General features: G+C 38.3%; 2 protein-coding genes across 3 annotated transcripts in view; both read left to right on the forward strand.

Annotated features, from left to right (window-relative positions):
- The window catches only part of TBPL2 (TATA box binding protein like 2), a 17,364-nt gene extending 10,382 nt beyond the window's left edge, over nucleotides 1-6,982 (forward strand). The window contains exons 6-7 of the mRNA XM_004682092.1: nucleotides 1,035-1,129; nucleotides 6,816-6,982. Of these exons, the coding sequence (XP_004682149.1) occupies nucleotides 1,035-1,129; nucleotides 6,816-6,892 (172 nt within the window). The 3' untranslated portion in view covers nucleotides 6,893-6,982. The remainder of the gene's footprint in view (nucleotides 1-1,034; nucleotides 1,130-6,815) is intronic.
- Nucleotides 6,983-8,709: 1,727 nt separating this feature from the next.
- Nucleotides 8,710-25,756, forward strand: part of ATG14 (autophagy related 14) — a 47,189-nt gene continuing 30,142 nt past the window's right edge. For both annotated transcript variants that reach the window (XM_012724582.1, XM_004681848.2), the window contains exons 1-5: nucleotides 8,710-8,951; nucleotides 16,182-16,244; nucleotides 17,355-17,397; nucleotides 19,997-20,078; nucleotides 22,872-23,109. In XM_012724582.1, the coding sequence (XP_012580036.1) occupies nucleotides 8,731-8,951; nucleotides 16,182-16,244; nucleotides 17,355-17,397; nucleotides 19,997-20,078; nucleotides 22,872-23,109 (647 nt within the window). In that variant the 5' untranslated portion in view covers nucleotides 8,710-8,730. The remainder of the gene's footprint in view (nucleotides 8,952-16,181; nucleotides 16,245-17,354; nucleotides 17,398-19,996; nucleotides 20,079-22,871; nucleotides 23,110-25,756) is intronic.

Raw genomic sequence — 25,756 nt, forward strand, 5'->3', positions numbered from 1 at the left:
GCAGTGTACTTCATCAGTCAGCCTGTTCTGCTTCCCACTCTGTCTCTGGTGAATCCTTTCACCACCCCTGCACCTTTGGCCTGTACCCCAGTTCTGTATGCACAAATAAATAAACCTTAAAAAAAAAAGCTGAGATTATTCTTCAGTATCAAGAAATATTTATTATCCCTAACCAAAAAATTTTTTCTGCCTAAACCTTCTTCCATAAACTTCACAAGTGTCACCTCAACACTGTGGCTATCTTTTGAGGATCTGCATGAGGTTTCACATCTGGTTGTTCTTGCAGAACCAACTGGAGTTTAACCATGTGATCAGGGGTCACCCTTTTTTTGTGCAAAATTGATGTGTGTTATAGGGTTCCTTTCTTCTTCTCAGGTAGCCATTATTTTTAGGATAGTTTTATTTCATAAGCTTCCTCTTAACTCCTGACTTTTTATGGACATAAGTTTTCTAGGATTGTCCTCCAATTTCTCCAATGGGATGAAGCATAGAGAATCCAACTTACACTTAGTAGTAAATACAAGTGAGCTACTACATATAGGAATAAATCCTGAATTTTAAAAACTTGGGATAGTTGACTTTTTTTTTGTTTTTTGTTTTTTAATATAACATCTGTGAAGAGATAAAACAGTGGTCTAGAAAAAATTTAGTTTCTATCTAAAAATGTTTTACTGCAGCAATTGATAAATACATACAAAATGTGTTTTTACGGGGGAACTTGGAAAATCGAGAAAACCTGTTATTGCACTTTTATTGATATTTATGGAAAAATCACAAGCTAATTAAAGCTGATACCCTAAATTACCTTAATTTCTAACACTTTAGCATGATTCACACTTAAAAATTATGACTAAAAATGAATTCTATTCTTGACTGCACAAGAAATTGCCCAGGACATTCAGAACTTTCAACAAGATGGCCAAATGGTTTTGGTAAAAGCTTTAATATACAGCTTTAATACATTAGATCTCAAATATTAGGGGGAAGTAGTTGAATAGCGATGTTTTTAACTTTTTCCTTTTATATCTTAACAGTTATGAACCTGAACTGTTTCCTGGTCTTATTTATAGAATGGTAAAACCAAGAATTGTGTTGCTTATCTTTGTATCTGGAAAAGTTGTGTTGACAGGTATGTTTTAATATTATTTTCTGATTTTCATAAAATTCAGTAGCTGGACAACTTCTTTGATTTTTAAATACCTTTGTCCACCATTTTAAAGTAATCCTTGCTATTCTAGAACACCTGGAAAGTGTTCTGAAAAAATGCAAAGTAGAAAAGAATATAATACCACCCATCTCTCAATCCCCAAGCAATATAACTTGTTTATGCTTTTGTCATTTTGATATCTATATTCATTTGTACAGCCTTTCCTTTTATTAATCATTATAACGCATGCAGCTTAACTCATTAAAAACCTATCATGAATGCTTTTCACTGCTGCATAATGTTCTGATACAGGGGTCAGCAAATCTTTTTCTGTCACATGCTAAACATTTTAGGTTTTGTGCATCTCTGTTCAAACACCATGTGGTAGGAAAGCAGCTGTAGAAATTTCATGATGGAGCTCTGAAATAGGAGTTCCCTATTATCATATAATTTACATGTATTGGATAATCTTTTTTCCCCCAACCATTTAAAAATATAAAAGTCATTCTCAGCTTACAATTATATAAAAACAGGTAGGAGGTTAGATTTGGCCAGCAGACCTGTTTCTTGCCCCTGTTCTGACATGTGATTGCAACAAAGTTATTCTCCCCTTATCAGATACTTAAATACTGTTCCTTCTGTGCTAACAAAGAACATATGCAAACAAATTTGGCACAAACATTTAGCTATTTTTATGTGTGGAAAATTATTGTACTGATGCAGATGCTCAGAACTAGAACTTTTGTTTAAGGATATGACAGTATTTAAGGGTTTTATACACCATAATTTTCAGGAGAGAAGCTTCACAAGTGAACAAATGTATGATAGCTCAGCACACCCACCATCAAAAGTCTACCTATACTCCACTGTATCCAGTCATGGGGTTGGTTGGGGAGAGGCTTCCTCCCACTCCCTACCTTCTTCCCCTTGGGTGACCACCATTCTCTTGTCAGAACCTAAGGGTTGGTTTTTGTTTTGTTCATTTGTTTTGTTTCTTTCTATTCTACATGTGAGTAAAACCATATAGTCTTTGTCTCACTTGGCAACCCCCGCCCCCCCCCCAAGGTCAATCCATGTTGCCCAAATGGCAAGATTTCATCTTTTCTTTTCTTCTTCTTCTTCTTTTTTTTTTTTTTTAGTAATTGAGTAGTATTCTATTGTGTACATGCACCGCATCTTTATGCACTCAATCTGTTGGTGGGCAGGTCATCTTGTCTAATTGTAAATAATGCTGCAATGAATACATGAGTGCATTTCTTTTCCAATAAGCACTTTTATATTCTTTGAATAGACAGATAAAAGTAGAATTTCTGGTTCATACTATAGTTCTATCTTTAATTTTGAGGAATTTCCACAGTGCCTGCATCAGTTTACATTCCTACCAGCAGTGTATGAGTTTGTTTTTCTCCACACCCTCACTTACCCTTGTTGTGTCTTGTCCTTTTTATATATGCCATTCTCACAGGTGTGAGATGATATCTCATTGTGGTTTTGATTTTCATTTCCCTAATAAATGATAATGAACACTTTTTTTCATGTGACTATTATCATCTGTATGTCCTCTTTGGAGAAGAGTCTGTTCAGATCCTCCGGCTCTTGTTTTTGTTGGATTGTATGAATTCTTTATGTATTTTGAATATTAATATTTGTCAGATGTGTCAGTTGAAAATATCTTCTCCAATCAGTAGGTTGCTGTTTTGTTTCTCTGGTAGTTTCTTTCATAGTACTAACATTTTTTAGTGTGATGCAGCCCCTTTGGTTTACTTTTGTCTATAGCCAATGTCATGCTTATCACCTAAACATCTCTTCTATGTATTTATGGATTCAGGTCTCACATTCAAGTTTCTAATCCATTTTGAAATAACTTTTGTATAAGGTAATGTTCTAGTTTTGTTCTTTTACAGTCTTCCCACAGTGGGTCTATTTCTGGACTCACAAGTCTTTTCCATTTATCCATATTATCTGTTTTTTATTACAAATATCACACTATTTTGATTAGTATAGATTTGTGGTATTGTTTGAAGTCGGAGAACATGATACTCCCACTTTTGTTCTTTTTTTCTCAGGATTGCTTAAGCTATTTGGGATCTTTTGTGTTTCTATACAAATTGCAGTATTGTTTGTTCTAATTCTTGAAATCATGCCATTGTAATATTATAGGAATTACATTCAATCTGTATGTTGCTTTAGGTAGGATGGCTATTTCAAAAATGTTCTTCCAATTCAAGAACAGCTACTATCTTTCCATTTCTTTATATCTTCTATTTCTTTTAATGATGCCATATGGTTTTCAGTGTATAGATCTTATATTATTTCCTTTGTTAACTTTATTTTTAGGTAGATAATTTCTCTTCCAGTTCATTGTTTGCATATAGAAATGCAACTAATTTTTATATCTTGATTTTGTAGCCTGCCACTTGTTTTATTGTTTCTAGTAGTTATTTAGTGGAGTATTTAGTTTTCTTATGCATATTGTCATGTCATTTACAAACAATGATAGCTGACACTTTTCCAATTCAGATTCCCCAGCAAAACTTAAAATTCTTCGTAAAGTTTTGTAGTTTGCTTTTTTCTATGAATCACTGTATTTTCAAAATCAGGAAAACCTGGTTGGAATTCAAGACCCTTTTCAATACAGTAAAGCAACAGTTTCTCAGATGTCACCAATTTAGAATATAGAATAATTAAGACTCCCTACTTACTGACAAAGTTTACCTCTTTACTTTCCTGAGGAAAGGGAAAGTATATATAATGGAGACAAACAGATGCCCTACTAAGGAAACAAACATTTCAAAACCTTTGGGAAAATATTTTCAGATGTGCATTTTATAATGATACATATATCATTATGTATTGGCCTTATTACAAGTTCAAATTGCCTTTTACAGCCTAAGTTCCTATGATAGATACACAAAAATTTCTTTAAACTATCCTAATTCAAACTGACTTTCCCACTTTACCCAAATTAAAAGAAAGACTTTCATGTATAAATTTGCTGGATGTTTCAAATCACAAAAGGAAAGTATTTTCAAAATAAAATACTGAACATCACATAATACACTTCCCTTAATATTTGTTGGTACAATTGGCACATAGAATAAGCAGAGCTAATTTCTTCATTCTTGCAAGATAGGACATCTCTTTTGCAGAGGGGTGAATAAGAGGTATTAGCAAGTCCAAACTTCTGTTTATATTATGAAATAAAAGCTAGTTAATGTCTTACTAGCTTTTAATGTCTTAATAGGAATAATTACCATTATTGGGATTTCCCCCCGATTATGCCACATTAAAGTACTTTACAAACTACCACAGGGTGTAGGCTACTTTTGCCCCAACCTTAGAAACCTTGGAAACTGCCTTAGGTAGTTGGACAATTTTTATCTCAAAAGGCCAATTTTGAATATAAACCCAGGGAAATACCACAAGAGGACTCATTTTGGCTTTGACTCTAGAATTTCAATGGGGATTGGTGATCCACTGGAGACTTAGAGCCTCACATACTCTAGTCCTACCATAGCAAGACAAAATGTTCTGCAGAGCCATTTTCAAACAAAGGTCCCAACAATTGTAAAATAACCTTTTGCCTAGAAAGCATTAGAGTTTTAAAATTACAAATGCTCTTTAAATTTGACTGTTAAAAAATGGGCTCCCACTCTTCCCTACATAGGTGTTGTAAACATCAATGCATTAATATGATTAAGTAGCAATTTAAACCCACTTACTCCCCTTGATGTGCTGAAGATGTAGCCTCTATGACCAACTCTATATCTGAATGTTCTAATCATAGCTAAGTGCACAGAAGATAAAGAGCCCTTGCTATCCTGCTTTGTCATCATCTCTGAGAGCAGTGGGGAATTGGGCCAAGCTCAACGTTTTTTTCCCAGCTCCTGCTACTTTTCTATGACTTGTGTCACATTTATGGCTCTTGTTTTTTCTTACACCACAGGACCTGCTGAAATAATATACAATGAACAACAAATATGTCAGCTTTGGCTTATAAAAACAGAAATAATAGTAAACATGTGCTAGGTACTCTGTTAATCACTTTTACATGTTAATTCTGAGGTTGTACTTAATATGTGTTTCCTTCCTTGCCCGACTGGGGCGCTCTCCATCCTCTATACTAACTCAGAAGTTCAGAAGTGTTTGAAAACACCTGTGTGGTCTTTTGTGTACTTTCTAATCCTCCTTGTGATTCAAAGCTATGACAAATGCAGTTGACCCTTAAGTAACATGGGTTTGAACTGCATAAGTACACATATAAGTGGATTGTTTTTAGTCTGGGATTCTGAATTCATAAATTCAATCAACCAACTGATTGGTTGAACCTATATATGTGGGCTCTGTAAATATAGAAGTTGACTGTAAGGGACTTGAGCATATGTAGACAGGTATGGGGGAGCAACAGGCCCTGAAACCAATCCTCCAGATACCAAGGGACAATTATAGTTAATTTTGGGGGACCATATACCTAGGTTTACTAGATCATTTGGTAATTCTTATTGAGGAACCACTAACTCTTGACTTTGGTGACTGGTAGAACCATTTTACAATTTCACCAGCAATACGTGAAGATCCCAATTTCTCTATATTCTTCTTAATATTTGCTCTTCTTCATTTTTATAAATTTTAGCTCCTCTGGATTCTATATCCTGAATTCTCTCTGCTTCTCAAATCTGGCATTCCTCTTTTTAGTAATTTCCTCTCAGTCCTGTAATTAAATCAGATATCCACTTCTCAGATCCTTTGTTGTTCACATGGAACCCTGCTCCTCTTCAGCCTTCAAAGTTCTCGTTTGAATATTTGCTACTACCACCAAGATCTCTACCTAAGGTGGCTCAGAGGTTACACCTGCTCTTATGGAAACTCCCTCTAACTTTATAACTCTCAAGGAACAGCTTTTATCAACTTAAACTGTGATCCATTTCTCTTCATCATAAGATTTTATATTCCCTTCACTTATCTCCTTGCTTTTCCCATAACAACCTAAATAAGTTTCCTAATTAGCTGACAGCTTCATATAACCATAATTCATACCAGTCCATAATCCTTAGTACGGTGTGCCTGCATAGCTTTAACGGTGAAGCGCAGTGATCGTGATGAGGGGTGAATAGAGACTAAATGGCTGATAAATGTTCTTGAGGGTGGGCACCAGGTCTAACTCATGTTTTCATCCCTTTAGCTCCTATAGCAGTTGTGCTATAATTAAAGGTCCCTTGAAACTTAAGACTGTAAAGATGGAGAGTGGTATAATTTTACCCTCCAATAATCCCCTTTCATACACTGAATTTAAAACTTTAGAATAGCTCCAGTTTGTCCCACTGTTATTCAACATTATTCAAAATGTTTACTAGAGATGAGTAGATCAAAGGTGCCCATGGGTGCTGATGAAGGTCATCTAAGCACACTCCTTATTTCCTACTGTGCCCTATGGGGCTAGAGGTGAGCTGTTACAGCCACACAACAGAAGTACTAGAAAACTGCTCTAGGGTTTATGTGTAGGAATGTGACTGTAATCACCAAAGCCTTTGCCTTATTCCAGAATATCATGCCTCAGTTACATCGAAAGAAAGGTTATCACATTAAAAATAACTGGGGGTTGACAATGAAATAGTAACCTTAAGAAAATTTTATATTGAAGACTATATAAACTTGTATTTCTTTATAGGTGCCAAAGAACGCTCTGAGATTTATGAGGCATTTGAAAACATCTATCCTATACTAAGAGGTTTTAAAAAGGCCTAAGTCTGTTATCAACTCACGGAATATTGTTTTGAGTATGTGTGCAAAAGTAGCACAGAGAATGCTGGGGTTTTCTACCTCTGTAGATGTTCCGTGCACATTTTTTGACTTTGCATATTAAGGACTGATTATTTGAGTAACCAGGCCTACGGAATGAAGTTGTTTTTCAAGATAACCTTGTTATTGTTCAAATGGAACCAGTACATTTATTTCAGAAGTTGAGAAATTTAAGGTCTTGCTAGACTACTGTAGCATTAAAATGCTCTTTTTGTTAAGATGAGGTACATTAACGTGTCCTTTGAAAATATATAGCAATATATATGTATAGAAATTTCAAATAACTATAGAATAGATGATATCTGTAATATCTAGTGGAGTAGAAATTAATGTATCCATTTTTTTTTTTTGCCTTTTAAAATACTGAGATGGTCCTAAGGATAAGTACCATGAAAGATCCTGTTAGAATATAAATGAAACATGAAAGTCTAAAACTTTATGAAAAATTAAATAATTTTCTGTTTGAAATGATCAGAAACAATTGTCTATCTTAAATTCTCAGATTTATGTAAAGTCTATTTTGAAACAATACAGGGAGTTTTTGCTTGTTTGTATATTTTATAATCCTATATGATTGTATTAAAGCTGACCAGTGAACGCTAAGAGGGACTAAGAAGTTCAGATTCGAGACCAAATTAGGTTGTAGAATCTTCCATATTTAGTGGCACGCTGGAGGTTAATAGGGAGAAATGGGGCTAATATGACTCATGGCCCCAACTGGTGAGTCATTAAATCCCTCACCAAGGTAAGAAAATTTGGTGGACAAACTGGAAACCTCCCAGGTTTGCAGGGCGGCGGAGTTCAGTTTTCAACATGTTGAACCTACATCACTCAATGCTCACCTACATCATTCAATGCCTGGAAGGCAGCTGTGAATCTCTGGGCATGGATCTTGGCCAAGAATTGGGAAGTCATCACCACAGGCCGCCAGGCACGTCCTTGAGAATCACTGGTCTAGATAATGCCCTATAAGCCCACTTTTCTCTTGTTTTGTAGCTGAGCTTACTCAAGCACTAATTACTAAGGTTATCCTACCCATCCTACTGAATCCACAGTAAGACACTTGGTTAAATTCTACTTCAAATTCTCTCTCAGAGGATGGCCCCAGAAGGGGAGGAATGCTGGCCGTTCCTTTTATTAAAGTCCCATTTTCACAACCGCCTTTGATTCCACTTCATTACAGTTGTTTCCGCTGGCTAGCTATTATTGGTAAAATATTGGATCGCAATGAAACACATTTACTTATTAATCCTCTTGACATTATTTAGGTGGGTACAGAAATTACCTCACACAACAGAAAACAGGCAAACATGCCAAAACAAGCCAAAGTTGAACTGTTTGAAGACCCAGTCCCCTCACCCAATTTTACTAATAGTTATAACCAAATTTAAAAAGCATCCATAGCGATTCCAGAAATTCCTTAATTTTGCTCCCAATCCGTTTTCACCGAGTCCTTAGGGCATCGTATTACCAGTTTTTGAACAAATCTGAGGCGCTAACCTGTAGCTTTGGCACGATCGCGCCGAAGATGGCATCACTTTTGGCCGACCCGCCCTCTAACTTTCCTCTGGGATTCCAGACCCGCTGCCCCTCCGCTGCTCTCAGGCCACAGCGCCCCCACCCGCCGCACCGGCTCTGGGAGTGCCGCGAGGGTCTGGGGCGGACCCTGGCCGGGCCCCGCCCTCAAGACCTCGCCAGACCCCTCCCTAAACCCCACCTCCTGGCCCAGAATGCACCTGGTTGAAAACAAAATCCCACGTGACTGGCTCTGATCTCAAGCTATCATGGCGTCTCCCAGTGGGAAAGGAGTCCGGGCGCCGGGGGCTCCTGGCTGCGGGCCCCGGCCGCTTGCCCGGGACCTTGTGGACTCGGTGGACGACGCAGAGGGGCTGTACGTGGCGGTCGAGCGATGTCCGCTGTGCAACACCACCCGCCGGCGGCTGACCTGCGCCAAGTGCGTCCAGAGCGGCGATTTTGTCTACTTCGACGGCCGCGATCGTGAGAGGTACGGCGGCCGTCACAGCCCTGTTTTTTTCTCAGGGAGTCTCCTCCGGTTCGGCCTCGGCAGCCTAGAGTCTGGGGCTGGGGTCGGTTGAGAGGAGAGGAAGGTAGGGAAGGGTAGTTGCTTTGCGCCGGCGCCTTGCTCTCTGGGGATGGGAGCGGGGGCGGGAGCGGAAGAGGGGGTGCAGGTGAGGGAAGGTCGCTGTTTCCTCACCACCCACCTGAGCGGAGTCTGACATCTCGGCGCTTATGGATACTCGGAAAAAGGGATAGATGGTGAGTCTAGAGAAGACTTCCCCTGTTGCTGCCATAGAGTTGGATTCTCAGCTCTTCGCTACACTCTCATTCAAAGCTTGTTTTAATCTTTCTCCGTCTTCGAAGGCACATTCATCCTCTAGAGAAGAGACCAAAGGAGAACCAAATATTGTAACTGATTATAAGGTATTCGGGCCCTGGAAGCTTGTGTCACAGAAGAATCTTGTTACCCGACTCTTAACTCGAAAGTGTGAAATCGAACTAGCTAGTCGTTCCTTTTCTTCCTCTCTGCCTCCAAAGATAGTTTGGGATGCCGAAGAGTTTGCATGTGTTTTGACTTTACTTTAAAACCTAGCCGGAGATCTGCAAAGCCTTAGTTAAGAGAATTGAATTTGGGAACACATTTTGACATTGTTTTGAAATCTAAATAGAGTTACAATTCGTTGATTAATATAATTGAAAAATTAGTATGATTAGCTGCATTCTCTCCCAATTTTTATTTCAACAATTTAGAGTCAGTCGTAGATGTTTACTTTCTGAAACCGAAAGTTCAATAATTCATTTACAACAGACTAATAAGTTATTGATCCCAACTTACTGAGGAAACGGCACAGTAAATTCCTTCGTCTCTCAGTAATAGTTCTAAGAGTGAGTTCCTCTGTTAATTCTGATCATGAAGAGCTCATTTCTTGCACTTTTGAGATTTTTGTGACAAACCTTTTTATTTCCCTATGTCTCACAGATGCACTTTATGTCTTTAGAAACTGCTGCTGTCATAAGTGATAGGTTTAAAAATTAAATCAGTTTTATGGTAATAATACTAGGTATGAGATGGAAATGTCTGATGGAATTTGTCAAAAGTTATATTCTGGGCCCTGTTCTCTGTACCTTTTTGTAGATCCACGTCCATAATTTAAATGTCACTGGTATCTTGAAGCCTCATGGATCTCCAATGTAGACTTCTCTGAGACACAAAAAATAGTTGATACACAAGACTTGTATTTACACTTGTACTATTTCCATCTTAATATGACAAACTGAACTCATAATTATCTTTCATTGATCTGTTAACCCCATGCTCATCCAACCCTCAATCTTCCACTTGTCTTTGACTCCTTTCTTAACCCCATCATATCAGTTCCCTGTACAAATCCCATCCCCATTTCAAAACCTAGCCCAGATCAGACCCTCATCACCTCCTGGTTGGATCCACCAGGGTTATTGCCTCTTGAGTCTGCCTCCACCCATGTTCCTTTGTAATGTAAGTCCCACATATAGCCAGAGTAACATCACATCATTCCTCTGTTCAATTTTCTACAGGTTTCCTGTTTTATTCAAAGTAAAAGCCAAAGTCCTTAACCAGAGCTCTGCCAATATGTGTCTTTTCCATTCTCTAATATGCTGTTGTTTCTTCCCTTACCTAGTTTGCTGTACTCAATGACTTCCATGTCTGTCCTTAAACATATTAGAAGCACTTCTGCCACAGGTCCGTTGCAGTCTCGTTCAGATATATGTATCACTATATAGTAAAAACTTAATAAGGATTTCGTGAATGTGTGAATCCACACTCTTCATTATTATCCATTATTTTCCATCATGATCCACTTGGTGCTAAAGCCAGAAACCTGGTAGTTGTCTTTTCCTTCTTATTGGGGACATCCAAATCATTGACAAGTCTCATTAGACTGTTCCAGAATGAATCTGGAGTCCATGTACTTCTGTTCTGGGGGGAGAGAAATGCACTGGATGATTTGGGTGATTTGGTGATGGGAAGCCCCAGGGGATTACAACTGAGATGGAAAAATGCACAAAATGCTGGAAAAATAAACTATTGAAAAGAAAAAAGACCAAATAAGTCAAGTCCCCACCAGGGCATATGAGCTCCATGTGATTTAGTTACTGCTTATCTCCATAACTGTTAGCTTGAGTTTAAATTGGAGTTTTGAATCCATGCTGCTTTGTATTGAATCCAAGCACCACCATTTGATATGTGACTTTTAAATGTCTCTTAATCTTTCATATGTGTGTTCATTTCATTTTGAAAGTGGTGGAGATATCCATACCTGATAGGTAGTAATTATATAAGAGTATTTCGCATGATATCTAGTATATTTTAAGCACTCAAAAAACAAAGTCATGCCTTTCTCTACTATATTCACTATTCCATAGTAAGGGACCACCTCTCAAGTCCGCAGTCTCCCACCACTGGGCCATTTCCCTTTCTCTTCCCTCCTCCTGGAACATTTTTCCTTCTGATTGGCACTTGTCTTTTTGTTCTCAATTTAAATATCCGTTAGAGAGGCCTTCCCTATCACCTTGGTATTCTCACCAACACTGTCCTTTCCTATTCTCCCACTTTGCTCCCCTTTTTTTTCATACTGCATTTGTTCATAAACTTCATTCTTTTGTATCCCTAAAATGTTATTTTCTTCTCTGCTTTTCCTCTGCCCTTTAACTTGTGTGCTTCTTTAAGAGATGAGGAAGAGGCATGACATAAAGATGTTTTCTCAGTACAGTTATCTTTGGAAACTGTACTAATGAACATGGTAAAATTACAGTTCTTTTAACCAGAACATACTCTTCTGGGTTACACTTTTATCTGATACAAAAAAAAAAAAAATAGAGCTGTTAATTCGTAGAAATTGCTATGTGGAAGTAATCTTTCCATTCAAACCTGTTAAGAATTGGTTACCAGTTTGTGATAGGCGTAGGAATTGAACAGGTCACACAGTCTGAGGAAACCCAGAGTCTGCGGCACCTGGAATATCTGCTTCCTAATTTAAGAACAAGTTAAAATATGGATTAGAAAGAATGATACATCCTATGAGCTCATGGATTAGAAAGAAAGATACATTCTATAAGCTCATAGATAGTACTCTCAAAGCAGGTTTTTCAGGGGTGTTGCAGCATTAACTTAAATAGGAATTTTAGGAATATATGATACTTTTTACCAGGAAACAGAAATATTGAAATTGAGAGGTAAATCAGGACAAGCATGGAATTTAGAAATTACTGAAAATTGCAAGGGGAAAGCATGTTAATATAAAAAAAAATTACCCATTAGTTATTTCTAGTCTCATCCATTATCATTTTGGTTGTTAGCCACTTAGCCTATAAAAATCTGTTGTCTTGAGATTTCCTGGGCCCACATTTGTATATTCCACAAAACAGATGCTTTACAGGCCGGTAGCTCCATCCAGTGTCACTGCTGTTTGATTACATACTTCAGGTCAGGTCTCGTCCCCTGCTATACCGCCTACTATGTTTAGCCAATAAAGCTGGATTAAGAAAATAGAACTCTTTTTGAAGAGCATATAAAACTATGCTGTTATTATATTATCTCAAATCCTAATATTCTAACATAAGAACCAGCTTGATAGGACACTTTTTTTCCTTCATACTGCCTTTGTTCAGAAACTCTATCCCCTTGCATGCATAAAGAACTTAAGGGAGAAAAATTTTGCTAGTAAGCTTTCCTTTGTTAATATCCTAACTCAAGAAATTTTTAGTTCATAAATCATCTCTCCTTAAATAATGGACATGGCTGAGCTTTCTTTCCCAGCCACATCTCTGTTCTCATTTGCTTACCTTACAAACCTCACTGTCTTATTTTAAGAGCCAGCAATGATCATAACTCTTCCACCTGTCCAAATCAAAGATTCCCTTCTGCTGACCTAAAATTGTTAGTCCTCATTTTCCCTTAGGTTTAAGGCCTCAAAGAATATTACCTGTCTCAAGGGACCTAAAAATGTTAGGTTCTTTTAGGCCCTCATTTGCATATTTGCAAAGTTTTGGTGGTTTTTTTGCCTTTCTCAAAATTTGTTAATGTTTTGAGTTATTCACACTTTCTTATTGCCATAACCCTGGGCACAAAGTAAACTTATACCCCTGCCATGAGGGAATGGACTGGGCAAGCAGGTAAGGGGATTAAAGTTGTTTATGAAAGGTGCTAGGTTTGGGACATAGCAAGTGCTCAGTGAGTCATGGGTGTTAGCATTTAGCACTAACACAGAATTAATAATAATATGGATCCCCCATACAGTATCTACCCTGGTATTCTTTTTCTGTTAGTAGGAACCAACTTATATGACTAGGCCAGTCTGTGGCTGGGTAGACACAAGTGTCTGTGACCATGGCACAATGTGGTAGAAGGAGACTCTCATTTTTAACCAGCACTCCATCCCTGTTATTCCACTTGGCATGTTGAAATGAATTAACCCAAAGCAAGTGAAGTTTTTTGCCTTGTGAAACAGGTATCCTCTGCCTGTAATGCCTCCATTCCCTTCAAAGGGCCAAATAATACTCATTCTCAGCTATCTGCCACTCTCATCCCACATAGGCATGACTCCCAGGAAGCTCCCTCTGAAGCCCAGCTGTGTTGTGTGTGAGTTCTTTTCCCAGTAGGTCACCATGTGACCACCTTCTCTTAGGTATCACCAGTTTCCATCACAGGAGGACTGTTTGAAAGTCATTTTAAGGGGTATTTTTTGTTGTTGTTGTTGTTAGGGAAAAACAAAATACTGTGGTGGAATTTGCTAGATAATGTGAATATTTTCAAATTGAGAGAGAAAGTACAAAACCTAGTGTTGTGAAAGCATGGTCAAAGCATGGTCACAGTGCAGGGTCACGGACATTTTCAGTAAACAATGCAAACTAGAGAGGTTCAGTAACAGCAACAGGGTAACAAATATAGTTGCATAGAAGCCTGGAAAGTTCTATACAGCAAAAACATAAGTCAGACAGTAGATTGAGAGAAAATAATTCGAAGATATATGAAAGAAAAATGGCTAATTTCCCTAGTAAGTAACCCTTTAAGGAAAAATACAAAAAATGGGCAGAGCTCATAGTGAATAAGGTACAAAAAAAAGACTTTTAACACTTCTGATAATGAAGGCAAGTAAATTACAACTACCTCTGGGAAGAAGCAGATGGGAGACTGATCAGGGTAGCAAAGACAGCATAAAGAGAAACGTACTTTTAGACAGTGAAAAAAACGTTTCTGTTTTCACTGTTGGTGCTGGTGTAAATTATATGATCTGATTCGGAGAGCATTTAAAGCTAGCTGCCAGAATTTTGCGTGTAAATATTGTGTAAGAATTTCTCATAGAGAAACTTAAAAACTTGTGAGGAGTTGTAAACTAGGATTTCCTTTACACTATTGTTGAATTAAAATATTGCTGATAGTAGTAAAAATGCATGAGCAGTGATAATATCCATCAGTGGGAACTTATATACATAAATTATTATGTCTGTTCAGTGCAATTCTCTGTGCCTATTAAAGAACAAGATAGGGCTGTATGTTCTGAACATAGAAAAAGATAAACTGTATTTCATATGAGACCCAACTTGGAAACAGCACATAAAGATTGATGCCCCCCTGTGCTTTAAAAGGTAAAATATGTATTATTATATCTGGCTTGAATATAATGACTGTTAATCTCCCTCCACTTCTTGAGAACTATATTGAGAAGGTAGAGAATTGCGGGATGAGTTTCTTAGGAAGTTATTTCCCTGAGTGTGGGATGGGGAGTTCCGGGAGTGGATGAGTGTGCCGAAGATGAGTTGAGATGCTGACCAGCCGCATTACTTGAATCATCTGCTTTTCAGCTTTATTACCCCCTCTGCTGCAGTTTCCCTCCTGAAGGATAACATTCTTGTGAAGAAGGAATTGTTATCTTCTGATTATTATTCCTGCTAGCTACAGTTTATTTACTTATGCTTAATTTTATTTACCAACTCAATATAAAGCAAGCCAGAGCTGTCATCCTAGTTTGTTTTAATGCAGAGTGACATTTTTACAGCACATGTGAAAGGATAACTTCCGTGGCCTCCAAAAGCAGGGTTTTATCATGAGGCAGATTTTTGTTTTCTTGGCTTGATGAGCCTTATGAGTTTGTCATTTCCTTTAGGTTAATGGAACATGAATCACCAAATTGCCTCAGTGAGGCAGAAGTAAACATCACATTAGTTTCTTATTTCTTATACAAAGACACGGGATCATATAACAAGTGATATGTCCAAGAATACACATTTGACTGAAGATTATAGATTTCTTAATATTCTGGACAATGCTTTGTTATAAGTAGAAGGCATATATGTAAATGTCTGACACATTAATTGATGAACCTGTGAGTTTGTCTGCATTCCACCCTGGGTCCTGAGTCTTCTGATAGTTACCACCTTGCTGGTCATGGCAATGTGGCCCACAGAACTTTTGCAATGCCGCTCTGTGCCAGTGCTGCCAACAAGGGATTTGCTACCCAGCTGTGCTTGAAATGTGGTTAGTGCAACTGAAGGATTAAAATTTAAATTTTTATTTAGTTGTATATTATAACTGTGAATCTGTCACTTTAACAATTATGAAGAGGGCCTCACTGGTGGTGCAACAAGTTAAAGCACCGCATTATGAAGTTCTCCAAAGCCCCTGCAGCATGAGTTCGATCCCCCACCAGGGAGGTGACCCATATGGCATGGCAGATCTCTCCTGACTCGCCCACTGCTCCCCTCAGTGTATTTCAGTAGATCTGCTTGTTTTGCTCCCCACTCTGTCTCTTGTGAATCTTCTCACCCACCACACCTCTGGCCTGTACCCCAGTAAGCATAAATAAATAAACCTTTAAAAACAATTATGAAGAACCAGTTTATAGGTGAACAAAGGATTCAATTAAGCTTAAAAATGAAATCATTTTTATAATGGAAGCCTCACTTTCCTTAAACTCAAATTAACATTAATGCTCTGATACACCTGTTTCATAAACCCATGAAAGAACTTTAAAGCTGAGAATTTGAAGTTAATTTTAAATAACCACTGTAAGCAGTTATGAGCATCCCTGAGAAAAGACATGCAGTACTTACCTTCAGGGTGGTGGTATTTCCAGATGTGTCTGAAGACATATTAGCTCTCAGTAATTTGCATGGTTCATTGGACTGAAAAAAAAAGAAGCAACTTAAGTGAAACATTGGAATTTTTTTCTTACAGGTTTAAAGATAAGAAGGAAAGATTAAACCAACTTAAGAGCAAGCAAGAAGAATTTCAGAAAGAGTGAGTTTTTGTTTTGCTTTCTAATATGTAATGGTTCCCTACTCACCACATGGTTTGGCTCAGTGCTGAGATGTACAGCCATGGATTGCTGAATTACTGAATATAAGATGTAATTTCCAAGTATGGGAGGGAAGTACATCTGGCAGAAGCAAAAGAGGAGCCCAGGTTTCTAAAAGAGAATCAGACTGGAAGCCTGCAATACATTTGCCACTCCATGTATGGGTAAATCAGACCCTTGGGCCTGATGATTAATTTGTGACATATTTTCCAGGACAGTAGTCATATTGGATTTAAATTAGTGATGGTGGCTTCTTTACGACATTTCTGCTTCTATTTAATTTTCTTCTGCACCAGAAGCCGGCAGATCATCTACATCATAATTCATTAACTGAAGTAATGGTTAGAAATACAGACTCTTGAGATGTTGTCCTTAGATACTCTGAATCAGTAAGTCTTGGAGGTGCCCTAACAATCTGAGTTATTAACAAGCACTCTGATGAATTGCTCTAGATTTATGAATTGTCTGAAAGATTTAAGAATGTCCTGTGGAACCTGAGCTGACCCACCCTGTTATTCAAAATTACCCCAAGTCTGATTCACACATTCACTATCATATTAAAACTTCTAAGATATCTTGCATTAAAGAAGCATGCTTGGATTTATTTAACTTAGGTCATTTCTCTAACTTAATCACAGAAACTGTTTTCTTATCTAATACTTTACTTAAAACATAAGTTTTTCTAGGTGCTGGCTTGCATTATCTCTTTGGAAACTGATAATAGTATTTTAGACCATGAATTCTCTTATAACTGTAAGAATAATAATGGGAATTATTAATTAATAGTGAAGACAAAGGCTGTGTTTGTGGGAGAAGTTTAGTATGAATATTTATAGAAAGACTGGGGATTATTCAAAGTGTAAATGAAAGGAGGTGAGAAAAAAATTGCAGAGAGCTGGCAATTTAGAAGATACTTTTAAAACACCTAAGTTCCACTTTGGTATTTCTAACTACTCCTAAAAATTTATTTTTAAACGTTATTGATTTTACACTTTTGAATTTCACAGCATTTTACTGTTTAAGAACTTGTTTTCTGTCTTTTCTCTATACAGAGTATTAAAAGCTATGGAAGGAAAATGGATAACAGATCAATTGGTAAGCTATAAGAAGTACTTAAATTTATATTTATATTTGAGATTGTATGTTATTAACTTGATAGAACTTTAATAAGTCATTTCCATTCAAATTTATTTTGAATCATTTTGGGCAGTCCTTTGTTTGAATTTATTTATATGTGTGGTCTCATACTTCATCTAGATACCAAAAACCAAAGTATTGGCACTTAATTCTGGATAATTATAAAATTTGATATTGACAGAAATATGAAAACAGTGGAAATGTACTCATCATAAACAGACATTCTCCACATGGATTAATGATTACATATGAAAAATTAACTCAAGAACATTGAAAGAAAATATGAGAGAGTATGTAATTTGGGAGTAAAGGGGACTTTTATAAGCCATAAAGAAAAATACTTTGGTAGATTATATTTAAAAAAATTCTATATTTTAAGTACCCTGAACAAGGTGAAACTGGGGGGAAAGTGAGTACAGCACACGAAAATAAGGAGTTTAATTGATAATGAGGGTGATAATTTAGTTGTTTTGTTGTTCTTCTTAAATGCCCTTCAAGGAGGGGGAGATAAATAATTATACTGGGTAGCTATTAAAAAAGAATATGATCAATCTATATGTATTGAAGTGTAATGACATCCATGCAAGGTATATTTTTAATGAAAAAACAAATAAGGAATAGAATAAAGTGTGATTTCATGTGTGTTGAGCTTATGTTCTAAATATCAATTTGGTAATATAAAAAATCTAAAAAATCAAACTCTGAGGTTACCCTGAGAGAATGAAGTCACACTTTGCAGTCTCTTATTTCTTATCTGTGTTATTTGTTTTTCACAATAATAAGCATTATTCACAATTTTAAAATAATACAGGCTATTTGTAATACAGTAAATTTTGCTTATGCTCTGAATATTATAGTAACAAAATACATTGTGTGGGAAAATATCATAGATGATAAAGAAATCCATCCTCATCTTTATAAATTCACTGTACTGTTTTCCTAACAAGATGTCAATGCTGATTCTTAGAAACTAATTCCTTTTAACAATGAAGACATCTCATTGCCATTTCACTCCTGAATCCAGCACTAGGACTAGATTTCAGCTGTCTCTCTCACATCTTTTGGAAAGGTTCATGTTTCACCCACTGGAATATCTCTGTCCTCTGCTGTGTATCTCTACTGTCATATTCCTCAGACACTGCTGTATAACACTGTAAACATTTGAACATTGTTTTAAGCTTTTAATTATCTACATTTATGGAGGTGTCTTAGGACAGATAATTGTCCTTTTCAGTAATTACTAGGCTGTCTTTTTACTAATCCTTTTTTCACTTTGGAGGAAGTTGAACCTAAATCCTGTTCATGTAAAGATGTAAGTTTAGGTTTGATATAATTCTCTGAGGCTTTTGAAGTCTCTGACATGATCTATACACTTTTTTTTTTTTTAAAATGTATTTATTTAAGCATACAGAGCTGGGGTACAGGCCAGAGGTGCAGAGGCAGTGAGAGGCTTCACCAGAGACAGAGTGGGGAGCAGAACAGGCAGATCGACAAAGTACACTGCTGAGGGGAGCAGCGGGCGGGTCAGGAGAGGTCTGCCACGCCATGTGAACTCCTCCGGGGCAGGTGGGAATCAAACTCATGCGCAAGTGGCTTAAGCTTCTCAGTGCAGTGCTTTAACCCGCTGCGCCACCAGGGAGGGCCATGATCGATACAGTTTTTGAAAAGACATGTTTTACTGCAGTTTTTATTGTTTTGCAAGTAATATTTGCTTATTGCATCAGTGAGATCATACTGATGTTAATGATCTCCATAAGCAGCACTAACGTAGGCCACCAATGGAACTTCAGTGATGATACACATGTTCAGTAGCTACCATGATTAACATGGTAGCCATTAGTCACAAGTGCTGAACACTTGATATGTGGGTGTGGGTAGTGTAAGGAACTGAACTTGACTTGTAAATAGTCACAATATGACTAGTAGGTATATACTGGACAAGGCTTGTGAAGAGAATACTCTTTCAAAAGTTTTTCTGTGCTCATTACACATGTAAAAGAACCATGTGAATTTATCTCTATAAATTTCCTAACAACCTCTACATTGAACTAAATTAACATTTTATTTTAAGATTTGTATATTTATGCATATAAGAACTGGGGGCCAGATGAGTGGGGGTGAGAGGAATCACCAGAGACAGAATGGGGAGCAGAACAGGCAGATCTACTGAATTAAACTGCTGAGGGGAGCGGCGGGCAAAACAAGACAGGTCTGCTGTGCCATGTGGGTCAGCTCCCTGGCTAGGGATAGAACTCACACTGTAGCAGCTTTGGATAGCTTCATAGTGCTGCACTTTGACCCATTGCGCCACCAGGGAGGTCCCACTTTTTTTTTTCTTTTTTTGTATTATACCATTGTTACAAAGCTATGGTAGATATAATTGTGTGTGTGTGTGTGTGTGTGTGTGTGTGTGTGTGTGTGTGTATGATTGTAAATATATAAAATTTTTCCTTCATTATGTCATCTAAGATATACCTAGAAATAAGTAGTGATCCCATTGTTCATAGTAGTTATAAGGGACCACCATTTCTCATACTTATTCCATAATTTTTTTAAGAGATGGAAAATAATGTCCTGCAAGATGAGGATTGAACAGTTGAAACAAACTATATGTAAAGGAAATGAAGAAATGAAGAAAAGTAAGTAATTTCCTCCCTCTAGCTCTAATAAAAGGTTCATGTGGAATTGTCCTAGGATGAATAAATTAGATAAACAGAGAAAGATAGACAGGGTTGGGAGACAGTGGCAGTCTAGAATAGTTTGCTGTCTTCCTCCCTTCCCTTATTTATTTTTTTAAAGATTTATTTATTTATGCATACAGAACTGGGGTACAGGACAGAGGTGCAGGAGTGGTGAGAGGATTCACCAGAGACAGAGTGGGGACAGAACAGGCAGATCGACAAAGTACACTGCTGAGGGCAACAGCAGGCGGGTCAGGAGAGGTCTGCCATACCATGTGGGTCACCTCCAGGGTGGGGATCGAACTCATACTGAAGTAGCTTTAGCTTCTTAGTGCTGTGCTTTAACCCGCTGCACCACCAGGGAGGGCCCCCTTCCCTTATTTTGTAAGGAAGTTACACACACACATACACACACACTTTTAAGACCTTTAAATAACTTGCTGCTTCTCTCAATTTAAAAAGTGAAGGAATGTGTGTTTCTCACTAGGTAACAGGAGGTTCACAATGTAACTTGGTACTCCGCTTACTGTAATTCTCCATTTACACTAGAGGCAAAGAATGCTGACTTTTTCCTCCCAGAGTGAATCTCATACTTCTGTGTTAATTTACATTATATTTGGACAGTTCATACTTATCATAGGTGGTTGTCAAAATTTAAGAGATTCTTTCTAGAAATCTGGTATCCTTTGAGACATTCCATGTATTTCTGAAGATTGGACTTTAAAGTTTAGAATAAGTCACCATCATGCTTGTGAATCCCTTTCTTGTGTACTCATTGCTTTCAGAAGCAAGCATTTTATACAGTATGAATGGTGTACAGCTGCCTTTGAAAATGTGTGTCCTACTCCAGTGCTCATCAGGTGTTTCATAGGATCACTGAGAGAAGCAGGGCAGCAGGTGAGGAGGGACTCAAACTGCACCCCACAGTTAGCACCAAGCTTTGCATGCAGTAACAGCACGAAAATGCTTGATACTTAGGGGGAAATGGCACAGAGAAAAGGACAAATGGAGCTCCGAGTACTGAACCTGTAACAGTGCAGCTGAGTGATTAATGGTTTCCTGCCATCTACAAGGGATCATGATATTACATTGAAAAATCTGATCCCTCCATGTTCCTCATGGTCATCACTAGAAAGGCTCATTTGAACTCTTGTAAAGAGGTCAGTAGAGATTATGAAAATGAATGGGCTTTCTGGAAAGTGTGTTAGGGAACCAGAGACTTGACCTTTAGGGCTTTTACAGTTAGCAGGAATGGTAAAGAGATTCACCTAAAAAGAAATAAACCTAAAAAACCTTATGCCTGCAACAAATGCGGACCACTTACAAGACATTTATTAGATGCTTGTTGTATCTAGTCAGGAGACAGCAAGGCTCCTGTTGCACCTGGTATAAGAAACTCAGCTGTGTGCAAAGGTGAATGAATCACCGTCATTTGTGTGCACAGCATTACTGTGGGACTATGAAGAGCAAGAGGTACAGGAGCATTGATGGAGGGGAGACTTTGCTGAATTAATGAGTACGTTGTGGGTATTTGGAAGAAAGAAAATCAGTGTTCCTAGAGAGATGTTGGTTTGAGCAACAGGATAGGGATGAGTATTTAGGGAATGATGACTGACTCAGCTGCATCTATTAATGCATGAATTTAATAGTTCCACCTTGTGGATGGATGTGACATATCTAGTAATTGAGCAAGGCTAGAATGAAGGGTATACATAAGGAACTGTGAGTTTGGGAGTGACCTAGAGGCTGATCTGTATTTGATGAGTAGGAGAGAACAGCTGAGCATTACCACAGCTAGTGAAAAAGCATGAAGGCATGGAGTTGGAGCCATGCTGGAGATAGCCTGAGTTTGGTCATTGTTAACTGGGATTATGACTGTGGAATGAAAAAGCCAAGATTTTAAGAACTGTAGAACAGCTCATAAAATTGACCAGCAGAGAGTCATTTAGGCAGTAGGACAAGTCAAAATAATGAAGTAGGGAACTTGGCTTACAGTATAATTAAGAGGAGGCTTTTCCTAGAAGAATGAAAGAGCTTGATTCTGAACTTGCTTGAACCTCCTGAGATGATCTGAGGTGTTTGAGGTTTCCCACTAATTCTCCTCTGGTGAAGTTCAGCTTCAACCTAGCATGCCTAGCAGGTCTTGGGATCCAGACTCTGACCGCGGTCCCTAAAAAAGGACACCAGGTGGACAGGGTGCATGTTTCTTTCTCCTTGGTCACCCTCCCTTGAGTGCTTACAGTGCTGTCTACCGCCGGCCCTCAGCACGCAGGTGCTGCCCCCTTGGGGATCCTGTAGCACTCCACTGTAGCTTTCAGAGCTTTTGGGCTATCCCAGGGTGTCTGTGTATAACCCAAGGCACACATGAGAGGTTTCTAGAGAACATCAGATAGCCAGTAAATTTCCAAACTAGCTTTAGACATACGGTCTGCCCAACATGATCATTCTCAGCATTAAGAAAGTTGGTACCTCCTGTGCTAAACTTAGAATTGGTAGTCTTTGAGCAAGTCTTTCTAATGTGATCACAAATGCAGAGCCAGCCACTCGGGTGCTGCTGGTCCCCTTTGCTTTGACGAGTAAAAGCTACTGTATGCCCCAAACTTTCAATTTCCACTTTGTAAACATTATCTAGTAAATTGTAATGAGGTTTTGCTTTCAGTTTACACTACAGAAAGACATTCATGCTTGTGGAAGTTCTGTACTACCCAGGAACTATTTGTAGAGATAATTGTTAGCTGTGATTTGTTTTAGATTCTGAAGGTCTTCTCAAAACCAAGGAAAAGAATCAGAAACTTTACACTCGAGCACAACGACATCAAGAGAAAAAGGAGAAGATTCAGAGGCACAATCGCAGACTTGGTGATATGGTAGAAAAAAAAACTATTGACTTAAAAAGTCATTATGAACGTCTGGCAAATCTTCGGCGATCTCATATATTAGAACTCACTTCTGTCATTTTTCCTATTGAGGAAGTAAAGACTGGTATGAGGTATAGTAAGCAACTCTTTAAATCTGGGAATAGATCAAGTCCTAAAACTCTGAAGTATTTTCCACCTGTGTCAGCAGCTCATTTTTTGGGTTTCATTCTGGGGTCATCAGTTTTTCTGGTAATGAAACATAAGTCTTAACTGCATTGGTGAACAGTACACACTGCATGAAGCCGGAAAGGTAGCCAGGGTGAAGGGTGTTGGCCCTCAGAGAAATGGCCCAGGTCTGTGTGTTCTCAGAGTTTCCCGATGAGGTGCTGACTCATTCCTGATAAGAATTCTCTCATGGCTGCTGTCAGCTACACTCTCAGCTGGGCCACTTACTGGTTGTAGGCTGGGAGGTACATTTTTGAGCCTTGAGCTATTTCCTTGTCTTTTGGTTGGGCGTACATAACATGCCTGCTTCACCGATAAATGAGCTAAATGAAGGAAAAACCAGGCGCTTAGGGTTTCTTACATAGTAGGCACGATGTGTTGACTTAGATTTACTCAACAACGAGCTGCTGTTGAGCACTAGAGACTGAGTTCATCAGACTGTAATAGAGGGTTACCCCCAGAAATCAGTGGATAGACATGAGAATGGCTCCCCATCTGCAAGATTCTTAGAGCCACTGAGAAGCTTTGGAAAATACAGGCTTCAGAGAAAATCCCTCCAACCACCCAGTCTGTCTTTAATAGTTTACTCATCTTAAACTTTTCCAGATGGTACCTAGGTATCTTCTGCCAGGTTTGAAAACTCCTACTGAAGTGTTGTTTGTTTTCTCACTGACCAGCAGTCTGTTCCTGTTGAGGGTTTTCCCATCTTTCATGGTTGCTCTCATTTTCTGGCATCTTTCCCTGGAATTTAGTATTGGTAGCAGAGGAATATTTCTCACTACCTCTTAGTTCAGTCTGTGCTTCGTCTGTTACCAGACTTGGCTTTCTGAAAGCCTGCTCTGACTCTTACCAAGAGTCAGAGTAGTTGGCAAATAAAAGGGCAGATTCAAGATGGAGAAGAATATAAATTTCAAAAATAAACACTAAAGTAGCATTTTGGATAAGTGAGGAAAAGTTGAGTTACCCAAAAAATGGTATAAAGACAGTTGGCCAGGCCTTTGGGGGAGGAAAAGCTGATGAAACAGAAACATTATGCCAAGTTAAATTCTGATGGGTCAGGACCTCAAGGTTAAAACATGTTACAGTAAACAAAGACTGAGACCCTATTCCAGATTTCAGGGGACTAAGGACACTGACAACTGAATAACAGTGTATGATCCAGGACCAATTCCTATACCTAAAAAAGCCATTAACAAGACAGTTGGAGAAAATTGAGGAAGGTCTACAGATAGGTTAATAGTGTCGCAGTATTAATTGTCTGACTTTGATCATTAGATTTTCCTAAATGGAGAATTTGGGAAAGTTGGGTGTAGTGTATGTACTTTAATATTTTTTCTATAAGGATGAAATATTTTTAAAGTGGAAATTTAAGAAAGCTTTCACATATGTATGTGTATATATATATAAAACAGTAGAAGAGAAAACAGTCAAAGTTCTCTGTAGTATTTAAATCTTTTCTATTAGTATATATCATTATATATCCTCAGTGTATTTGATAGTTTTGAAATTGTATCTATAGAAGATTTCCTTGTTTGGTCACATTTCTCACACTTCCTTAAGCAGGAGAAGGAAGTAGAGTAACAGTTTGGAATCGGCCATAGCACCCTTGTCTTATACATGCCAGCCAACAGGAGTTACTGTACATGTGTGTTGTCACAGAAGGGAAGAGGATTGGAACCTTTGGTCCAGAGAACAGAAGGCCCTTCCCAGTCTGCCAGCTCCCCCCTGCTTTGCCTGCACCAGCTCCTGAATATCCAGCACACAACCATGCTGGATATCTCTGCTCCCCAAACAACTGTGTCCTCCCTCACTTATCTGTGACTCTCATGATGGAGTCCCATCCCACTCTTTTAAGCCAGCAGTTCCCAAAGTATGGTCTGTGGTGATTTGTGGGTCCCTGAGACTCTCTCAAGGGGTCTGTCCAGTCAGACCTATTTTTCCAATAATACACTTTCTTTTTTAAAAAAAATTTATTTATGTAAGGGTACGAGAGCTGGGGTATAGGCCAGGGGTGAGAGGGTGAGAGGATTTACCAAAGTCAGTGGGGAGCAAAACAGGCAGATGGGCCGAAATACACTGCTGAGGGGAGCAGCGGGCAAAATAGAAGAGGTCTGCTGCGACATGCGGGTCAGCTGGGGATCGAACTCAGGGACTCAGGCCACAGTGGCCACTGATAGCTTCATAGTGCTGAGACTTAACCCTTTGTGCCACCAGAGAGGCCCTAGATATCAATAGATTTAATCCACAAACAAACCTCTTTGGAGTCCTTAAAGTTTTTAACTGAATTTCGATTTGGTTTTGAAACCAAACTGCTTGAGACCCTGATTCCTGAGACCCTCGCTCGTGGTGTCACCTTCACAGTGGAGGGGGTTTCTGTGCCTCTGCTGGTTTGAACTTATTTGCTGATAGCAATTCTGTCAGAGAAGTTCTATATGTTCCATTTAAATCCCTGATCCTGTGTGTGTCTTTTCAGTGATGTATGTATCTGGCATGTCTATTGCGTGCCCTTTACAAAACTGTTCTCTTTAAACCACATGCAACTTCCTATTTTTA

This window comes from Condylura cristata, unplaced genomic scaffold (assembly GCF_000260355.1).
Source record: "Condylura cristata isolate star-nosed mole 26May11 unplaced genomic scaffold, ConCri1.0 scaffold00013, whole genome shotgun sequence".
Lineage (NCBI taxonomy): Eukaryota > Metazoa > Chordata > Mammalia > Eulipotyphla > Talpidae > Condylura > Condylura cristata.